The sequence below is a fragment of the Pseudomyrmex gracilis genome, unplaced genomic scaffold (assembly GCF_002006095.1).
Source record: "Pseudomyrmex gracilis isolate BER0280 unplaced genomic scaffold, ASM200609v1 scaffold_418, whole genome shotgun sequence".
In the NCBI taxonomy this organism is placed as follows: Eukaryota; Metazoa; Arthropoda; class Insecta; order Hymenoptera; family Formicidae; genus Pseudomyrmex; species Pseudomyrmex gracilis.
Window position 1 is genome coordinate 100,858 of NW_018021002.1, and position 10,089 is coordinate 110,946.

The window sequence follows — 10,089 nt, forward strand, 5'->3', positions numbered from 1 at the left end:
TTTGTATATCTCCAGAGATTCTGTATATTTTCTAGGGAAGTAAGCCCTAGTTTTGTTTAGTACTTGGGTTTGGTCAAACATAATTTTGTGACCAGTTTCCAAATGGTGTTCTGCTAATGCCGATTGTGAGTAATGTTTTAGACGTACTGCCAACTGATGTTCTTTTAGTCGTGTACTTATCATTCTACCAGTTTCACCTATGTATACTTTACCACATAAACAAGGTATTTTGTACACTTTTGGTGTATCTAATGACGGTCTTTTGTCTTTTGGATTGTTAAAAATCTGTCCTAGTTTATTGGGTGGTTTGTAGACCGTTTGTATGTTGTGTTTGTTCAGGATTCTGCCAATCTTATCTGTGACACCCTTTATGTATGGAAGGTAAGTGGTTCGTTTCTTTAAGTTTCCTGTTTGTTCTGGTGCTGGTGTATTTTGAGAGGGTTCATTTTGATGTTTTTTAATTACTTTGTTTATTTGTTGCAGTGTGTAGCCATTTTGTTGTAGAGTGTTTTTTAATTCTTTGAGTTCGTTTTGAATGCTGTCTTTGTAGCATATAGTAAATGCTCTATAGATCAACGAGTTTATCACAGTTTGTTTTTGGGCTGGGTGATGATGTGATGCCGCGTGTAAATATCGATTGGTGTGGGTGGGTTTTCTATAGATTTGATGGCCTAAAGAGCCGTCTGGTTTTCTTGTGACCAGAACATCTAAAAATGGAAGTTTACCATGTTGTTCTGTTTCTAATGTGAAGGTAATGTTTGGGTGTTGTTTATTGAGAAAGTTTAAAAAGTTATAGAGTTCTCTCTCCCCATGTTGCCAAATGACAAAGGTGTCATCTACGTACCGGTACCATGTTTGTGGCTTTAGTGGGGCTTTTNTGATGGCCTGGGATTCGAAGTGTTCTATAAATATGTTTGCTATGATTGGAGATATCGGTGATCCCATAGCTGCACCTGTGATTTGTTTATAGAATTGGTTATTGTAAGTAAAATAGGTTGTGGTCAGGCAATGTTCTACCAATGATATAAGGTCGGATGATAGTTGACCTGAAGATTTAATTTTGTTAATGGTGTCATGAATTGGAACCTGCGCGCGCGCGTGAACAGGGACACAATATCAAAACTGACTAAGATGTCATTAGGTTGAAGTTTAATATTTTTGATTTTAGAAATAAAGTCAGATGAGTTTTTTATCGTGGTGTCATTTTTACCCGTGAGAGGTTCTAGTTTGCTGACCAGAAAGCGAGCTAGATCGTAAGTAGGTGAGTTTATAGCGCTTACTATGGGTCTGAGGGGTATGTTGTTTTTATGGATTTTTGGTAGTCCATATAGTCTAGGTGGTACCGCGTTTCTGGGTATTAACATGTCTGGGAGATTGTTTTTCTTAATGAGATTAGTGGTAAGAGTTTTTAGTGAAGCAGTAGGGTTTTTCTTAAGTTTTTCATATGTGGAGTCTGTAAGTAATGTCTGAATTTTAGTGTCATAATCTGTTTTATTATGATCACTGTTGTATTTTCTCTATCTGCTGGAAGGATAATAATATCTGTGTCTTGATTTAATTGTTTCAAAGCACAACGTTCAGATCTAGTAAGATTATGAGTTGGCAATTTTGATTTATTTAGTATGTTAGCCACTAGTCTGCGGATATTGTTAGCAGGTCCTTGGGGAAGAAAGTGTATGGCTGTTTCTATATGACTAATTATTGTCTCTTTTGGGAGTTTAGTTGGGGCTACCGCGAAATTGTGGCCTTTGGCCAAGGCTGAGAACGTTTCGGCAGAAAAGGTTTTATTGGACAGATTTTTTACCGTGTTTAGTAGTGGATGGATGGTAGTTTCCTGTAGTGCTAATTTCTGATATTTTCTCATCTGTTGTTGAGATGAGTGCAGATGTATGCGTTCTGCTTGTTCGTATAGTATACGGTCTAGTATAAGCCACAGATCTGGCCTATTGCAGGCAGATAGATGCAGATGGAGATGGAATAGTTTCTGAGAAATATGATAAATTTGATATTTTATATGGGAAATGCGCTCTTTCACTAGTTGAAGACCGGCTTTTTGCAAGATGTTGTTTGCTTTCTTTGTGCCGAAATGGTTTTTTATGTGAAAAAAATAACTATGGCATTCCATCTTGCCATAAACACATCCTCCCCTCCTTCTTACCATTCCACCCCTCCTCCACCACACCCCTTCCACTTTAATCTAGCGCTATAAAAAGGGACACCTGACCAAGAGCATCTCAGTATCAGGCTGCTCTTCAAACCCTGATGAAGTGAGCTGTAATGTTCACGAAACGTCGGTATAAAAATGACACTAACGCGGTTCAAACCCGAAAAAACATCTTTGTATGTTAATACTACACACCGCGAAACCATCAAATATAAAATACATATATAGTTGTATATGTATTTAAAAATTTAACAAAATAATGATAATAACAAATAATGTGTGTGTGTATGAAAAAATAAGAAGGATGACACAAACAATTATTTTATATAATTTTGAAGCAGTTACGCAACATTGTATTTTATAGAGTTGCGCTCAAAAATGTTCTTCAATCGCCTTCGGCTTGATCCAAATATGTTGTTTCTCGTGACAAAGGTGAGCTTATTACTTGTGATATGTGAGGTTGGATCAGTGCGCATTGTGAATTAGTGGAAGTGTCGGCACATATAAATGCTAATAAATATGAAGATATTTTGGAGAACGTATTGCTCCCCAGTGTTTGAAAAATATATTCTAAGGCTGATGTGCCAACAATTCGACTACTTCACGATAACAATGCTGTCCATACCGCTTATATTGTACAAGAATGGTTCGCATACCACCTAGAGATCGAAGTTCTTAATTGGCCAGCTAAATCTCTCGGATCTCAATTTAATTGAAAATGTCTGGGGAGTAATTGTAAATTTGTGAAATCCTGGCAATGAGAGAACTCGTGCAGCTCTGCACATGCGAGGAACGCATGGGAAAACTTAAGAACAAAGCCAGAGTTATTTTATAACTTAAATGCATCGGTCAATACTAGACTGCAACAAGTTGTCGACCGAAACGGTTATTGGGCCGACTATTAAGTCAAAGCTCTTATAAACGGTTCTTTTCAGAACCACACATTTATTTAACAAAAAGAATATCTCGCGTTCATTAGAACTACGCTTAACGGCTCTTTTCAGAGCCACAAAAAATATTTTACAGAGTCACATTAAACGGTTCTTGTCAGAACCATAAATATATGTTTGACAGAAGAACATTTTTTAGCGCAACCCTATGAAATACAATCTTGCGTAACTGCTTCGAAATTATATAAAATAATTATTTGTGTCATTCTTCTTATTTTTTCATACACACACACATTATTTGTTATTATCATTAATTTGTTAAATTTTTAAATACATATAAAACTATACATGTAGATATTTATATATAAACATAACTATTAAAATATTACCTTACTAGTTTTTATTTTTGATGTTTTAAAGAAAATTTAACGCTAATTATACAAATCTATTATAGTGTTTTATTTTTTATTCTTAATATTTTAATAAGTGATTCACTATGACATTTATCTATTGTCATAGTATTTTACTCTCTTACTTAAATATATTTTACTTTTTTACACTTACCGTAAGTAAGTTTCTTATATCACGTAAAATCTAATAATTAAATAAATAAATATTTGATATAAATTATTGAAGTCACTTTCAATGCAAAGTTACTCTTTTCAATGTTTGCGATAATTTTATAGTAACATATGCCTGTCGCTATTATTGGTAACCGCGTCGGTATGTATCATCGGTAGTGTGGCATTCACTTGGACACCGTTCAATTAGACACGTTGCAATTAGACACAGTGCAAATAGACACAAAATTTTAGACACGGTTCAATTAGACACGTTGCATTTGGACACGGAAGAAAATGCGCACCGTTCCATTGAGACACCGTTCAATTGCGCATCGTTCCTTTAAACACAGAAAGATGCGCACCGTTTACTTAGACACCGTAATAATGCGCACCGTTCATTTAGACACCCTTTTCTCACTGTTAAATATCATAGTAATAATTTATACAAAGAAAATATGTAATGTATATATTGAGATGTTTTATTTGTATCAATAATATGTCTTTTTACAAGATTATGAAGCTGCGTTCCGATATTCATTGCCAGTACTTAAAAAAATCTATATCTTTACGTCACATGTGCTATAGATTGTTAGTACTGGCAGTAAATATCGGAACGCAGCCTAAGTCTCGAAAAGCGTTGTCATACGTAACAAGCGCGCAATGTGCGTTGCCTTGTGGCCGACTTGGTGGAAAGGAGACAGAAAATAATATGTCTGCACTCTTCCACAGCTGAGTGTCACGTACACGTACGCGGTTCTCACTTGTGTGCGTAGCATCGAGAAGCTGAGCGGTGGGGGCTCTGCCCCTCGATGCTCTTGTTGCTGTCCTGCACGATCTGGCATCTATGGGCGATACTCAAGAGAGCGAGCAGCGTTCGAGAGATAAGAAGCCACTGCTCTCCGCGATCAGCTGATTGATAATTGACGCGATGTAACGTACCAAACAGCAAGCTGCCGCGCCTGGTGTGTGTAAGCGCTTCGCGCAGTTCACTGACGTGCGCCTGGCTAAAGATCGGCGCTGATTGGCCTGATTTACTCAACAATTACTCCTTTATTATAAATAACAGAAAAAATGGTTCAGGACTTTTCGACTCAGTTTTACTCCTTCTACCTGCCTACAAGAGATGTCACACCAATTCTGGGACACCGTGTATATATATACATATATCCATTTGTATTCCAACACATAAAGAAAAACAGTTTTTTAAAATACTTATCTTTATTTTAAATATTTTTCTTATAAAAATAACATTAAATAAGTAAAATAAATAATAAATAATAAAAGAAATATGTGTGTGTGTTAAAAAAAAAAAAATAAAACACAAAACCAGTATGGCGCGAAATGCGACCTCTAGACTCTTAGCGCGGCACCTTGTCCGCTGTGTGTGTGCGCTACGCTGCTACTTCGAAAACCGTTTTATCCCAAAGTTACTTAAGCATCGTGTAAAACTTCAAACCGCGATTTCTCGAAAACGCTTGAGTAATGTATTGTCTCCGGATAACATTTGACACTCTTCCAGTAATACTACATATCTGCAAACTTTAATCAAAATCGGTGACCTTACGGGTACTCTTCCCTTGTTAGTCGTCGCTTATTGCAAGCAAGATTTTCTACGGGTTTCCAACTTTCCACGCAAAGCGAGGATTACCTTAAATCTATGTGTCTAATTTTTGATAATGGAGTCTTCCTGTAAAGGGAGCGGAACACACTGCCTTTACAATCACACTTTCTATGCGTAACATGGGTTTATAACTCTAAGTGCCTCGGTGGCCTAACAGGGAAGGCGATGGCACGGAAAGCCGGAGATTCCAGGTTCGACTCCTGGCCGAGGAGTTTTTTTCGCAATATTTTAAAATTAGTTAGGGGGGTATCCGGGGTCTCTTATATGTGAGATGCAAATCCAGCATCCCGTATAAATTTAAGAATTGAGATTTCAATTTAAAAAACACTCACTTGTAAAAATTTACAAGTTGAATTCGTTACATGTATATATATATATGTATACACGCACAGTTTCCGCTCAACATCTTGGAAACGGCTCGTAAGGCCTTATATTGGTTTAACTTTCAACGAGCTTTAAAATTTGTATGAGTTTATAAGTTATCAAATTTTCAACTTTTTTTGTTGATTTCTGACAATCATTTGTGTGATTATAGTTTTTATTAACAACTTTTTAATGAACAATGAGCAATGGCTAAAGTCTCTTGGGGAGTACTCAAAAAAGTATTCTTGACAACATATGTCAAGGTCAAGATTATTGAAGCATTCTCTTTTATATTGAACTTTTACCGAAAATATTTTAAATTTGCATTTAAAAAGTTTGTACGAATACATATACAAATTTCTAAGAAAAAGCTAACTTACATTTTTTTTTTAATTTTTCTTAGTTAATATATCTTATTATCAAAATTATTACTTTTATTTATTTGTTTTTATTTATTTATTATGTACTTTATTATAAATTCTATATTAATAACATTATTATTAAAATTTTAGTGTTCTTGTTAGTCTAATAAAAAATAGTATCAAAACATTTTTAGTGTTTACTAAATATGTAGGATTTACTGTTGTTACGTCCTGGCCCCTGGAAACGGTCGGGCATGAGCGGAGCGTAACACTAGTCGAATTTTTTTTTTATCTCTCGACACACACACTTGGAGAAACGGTCGTGTGTGCGTGCGAGAGTCGAGCGATCTTTCGGGTCCGGCGGACGGGTCAACGGTCGTGTGCCGCTCTTTGGACTTCGCTCGTGTGTCTCTTTTTAAGGCCTGAGACGCAAATCTCAATTGCCTGGGACGAGACTGTGCGATCTGTTTAAAAGGTGCGGGATGGTGGGTAAGAGGTCGATTAATAAATGTTTAGACAATATTTATGCTCGAATGTATATATTTGTTCGTCATAATTTTATGTGTAGGGTTGACATATGTGTGTGTAGGATTTTATTTACAATGTTATGGTTTATGATGATGATGATTTATACATTTTTATTTNTTAGTATTGCGAACTCAGTCCAGTTCGACTTCTATAATTTCAGTTATTTTGCAAGAAGCAGAGGGGAAAAGTTTATAAAAATCTTTCACAGGGACTAACCTGTGTTCTGAAAGGAGGGGGAATTTAACTGTGAGAAGGGCATCTGGAAGGTAGGTTGAGATTATTCGGTGGAGTTCGGGGGGATCGAGATTTTCGGGATCGACTATGTACGCGGTGGAGGTAGGGGTGGTGATTTTATAAGCAAAGACGAGTGCTAAAAAATGGAGAGGACGGGGGAAGGTGCGCGAACGAGAGGGGTCAGCGGGGCACTCGCCTAAATATTCTGGTTCGGGCGAGGATGGTGGCGAAGGGCGGAGTGGAGAAGAGCGCGGGGGAGGCGACTGAGTTCGCAATTCTGGTGGTGTGTCGGTGTAGTTATTATGATTGTTATTGGTGCTCTCGCTACTTCCTAGCGGGGTGTCTCGTACGGTGAGGGGAGTCTCGGCTGGTGTTTGTTCTCGTGCCTCAGCCTGTTTCCAGGCCCGTTTTGCGGCTTTTTGTCGATAGCTTTTGAGTGCGTTTCTCGACGTCCACCGTTTTTCGGGAACGGGCGAGTCCACTTAAAATTCGCGATTGTAAGTTTCTAGTGGCACGGGTTTTAGAGATCGGTTGCTGCCGAAGTTTATTCGCTGTTTCTTTTCCGCGATTTTATGTTCGAGCGCGGGAGCGCGCGCTGAGAGTTGCTTGACGATTTTTGCGAATCGTTTGCAACCCTTATCAGCGTTAGCTTGTTTAAGACAAGGGGAGCAACCGTTCTCGTAACTACCTTCAAATTTTGACAACTAGCAAAGAATCTTTCTGATCGCGGCGTGAGGCACAAGTATTTGCGACTTAATATTGGGACTTACTACTTATCGTCGGTTGTACTGGGCGGCAGCAACGTGGTAGCAACAGAGAGGCGGCGGCAGCGGTCTCGAGCGAGCTCCAACAGGATCCACACAACACAACACAATTGTTCTTTCGATCACTGATTTTGCTCGCGTATTGCCAAGGACCGCACTTCGGAAAATTTTGTTTTATTCTGACTCGAAGAGCCCTGCGGGGGCTCTTTTTATACCCGCGGCTCGGGAAACTCGGGATCACCCGATTTCTCGTTATCCGTCGGATTTCCCTTGATTTCATATTCCCGGGATGTATGTTTCCGTTTAAGATTTGAAAAAAATGAAAATTTATCGAGAAAGAAAAACAGAAATTTTCCAAACTCTGTGTTTCTTGATTTTATCAAGGATTGATATCCGGTCTCGCGCCAGTATCGCACGGCAGCGTTCCCGTGATATCATATCTCGTTGTTGTCACGTCGCGAGGAGGAAGTGGAGTCCACGGGACGTAACACTGTAAATGTATAGAATTTAATTTAATGTTGTTATTACAAAAATTGTGTATATCATTTGTAACAACTGAAAAACGCTTGTGTTGAAAAAACAAATTGAAAACTTAAGGTCAGTCAAGCAAAAGTCAAGATTTTATTAATAAAAGAAATTACATAAAAGAGTAACGCAAAATATTTCGAACACCGGAGTCTTCTTCATTCTTTTCACAAGTTACAATCAAAGATATAAATAATAATAAAAGATATAAATAGCAAGTAGCAGTCGCAATATAAAAGTGTAACGCAAAATGAGGTAAGAGTGGCGGTTAATCATTCATGGTAAAAACTGGTTTTGGTAAGCGTGTTAAATCTATAACGTACATGTAGTCCGTAATAACATGTATGTATTAAAAGAAGTGTAATTACCATGTGGATGACAGTTTGTAATAATAAAGTAAGAAGAAGTACTCACAAAAAAACATTCCAAATTGCAAAAGTGATATAAAAAAAGTAACGTTACCAGTCAAAAGATCACGTTTGAAATAGTATTCTAGATGGTTAAATCTTGGGATTCTATAGATTTTATATCCGACTTAGGATACATGTTTGGCTACTTTAACTTAGATACCAAATTATCTCAAAAATAATGCATTTTCGAAAAATGTGTCAAACAAAAGTTGTAAGGTTTGAAAAAGATTATCAAATAAGTTAAATCAGATTTTAGATCCAGTGCTCACTTTGAGCCAAATAAAGTGATAGATTCATTTTTTAAATAGAAGTTTATATTTTATTGTAGATTTGTATTCTATGGAAAAAATGATGAAATTTTGTTTCTGGTACATTTTTGCTAAACTTTCTCCAACAGATGCAAAATAGCGCTCAAAGGTTTTAGTTTGAGAAACACATTCCGGCCAACGAAAGCAAGATCAGTAGACGATTTGTTCAACAAAGGCAAGATCAATGGACGATAAAGGCAAGAGCAGTAGACAATCCGGCCAATAAAGGTAAGATGAGTAGACCATTCGGCCGATGAAGACAAGATCAGTGGATGATAAAGAGCAGTAGACGATCCGTTCAATGAAAGCAAGATCAGTAGACGATCCGGGGAGCGGTGCACTTGGACATAGTTCAATTGGACACGGTGCAATTGGACACAATTGATAATGTCCGCGTCTTTCTGATCACCGGTGTCCTCCTGATCTTCTTTGTCTTCGGTCGTATTATCGACAACTTTTTCTTTATAGATTCTATTTCTTGATCTGTCTCGTATGATTGTTTACAATAAAAGTTTGTATTATGTTTATTTTGCGTTTTGATAATCCACGCTTAATTAGCGTTATTAAAGTTATCGCATTGCTTTACCAAAAGCACAAGATCTCGACTCACATCATTAACCAACTAATTAATTCAGAGTCTTGCTTCAACGGTTACGAAATAATGATATGTAATCAGATAAGCCAACAGCTTAATGATCAGGAATTAATGTTAGACAGGTACCACACTTTGAATATTGACCGCTCTGATGACGTTGACGAAGATTTGAAACCTCCGTCAAATAAATCAGACGATTTCAATGAAGACTACGTTTCAAAATTATCAGAAAAAAAGCCACGCCAGAGTGCAGCTTTTATTACTTAAGAACAGTTTTTAAAGGCTTACGGATACTGGACGTATCAAGACAGAGTTGACCGATGATGACCGATTATCATTGATAACAATAAATTTCCCAAAAATCAAAAACCAGAATTGGTATCTAAAAAGTACAGTTACATCGACAAACAGTGCTGCAATTTGCGCCTTTGGGCTCAGCGAATCAAAAACGGAAAAAAGTGAATTATTGGAGAGATCAACAAAAATGTGTACACAATAAATTTCTAGCAACCATCACACATAGTAATCGATCGATGTCTTCGCCAATGGGCACTTAATTTGGCGAAATCTAACAAGCATGGTGTAAGAATACAGGTGTGCTCTTGCGTATCGTTTCTTAACAGCCAATAGGAAAGTTACTCCAACGTCGTCCATATTGGAGCGGTAAAACGAATCGAATGTTTTATAAGCAGTCATAAACTGCATTTATTTTGCAAATAACGAGTAAAAAATAATATTTTATATGTTTTATAAAATAGAAGA

General features: G+C 37.1%; 1 protein-coding gene across 1 annotated transcript in view; it reads left to right on the forward strand.

Moving 5' to 3' along the window:
• Positions 1 to 8,935, forward strand: part of LOC109860588 — a 63,509-nt gene extending 54,574 nt beyond the window's left edge. The window contains exon 5 of the mRNA XM_020439792.1: positions 8,822 to 8,935. Within this exon, the coding sequence (XP_020295381.1) occupies positions 8,822 to 8,848 (27 nt within the window). The 3' untranslated portion in view covers positions 8,849 to 8,935. The remainder of the gene's footprint in view (positions 1 to 8,821) is intronic.
• The last annotated feature ends 1,154 nt before the right edge of the window (positions 8,936 to 10,089 follow it).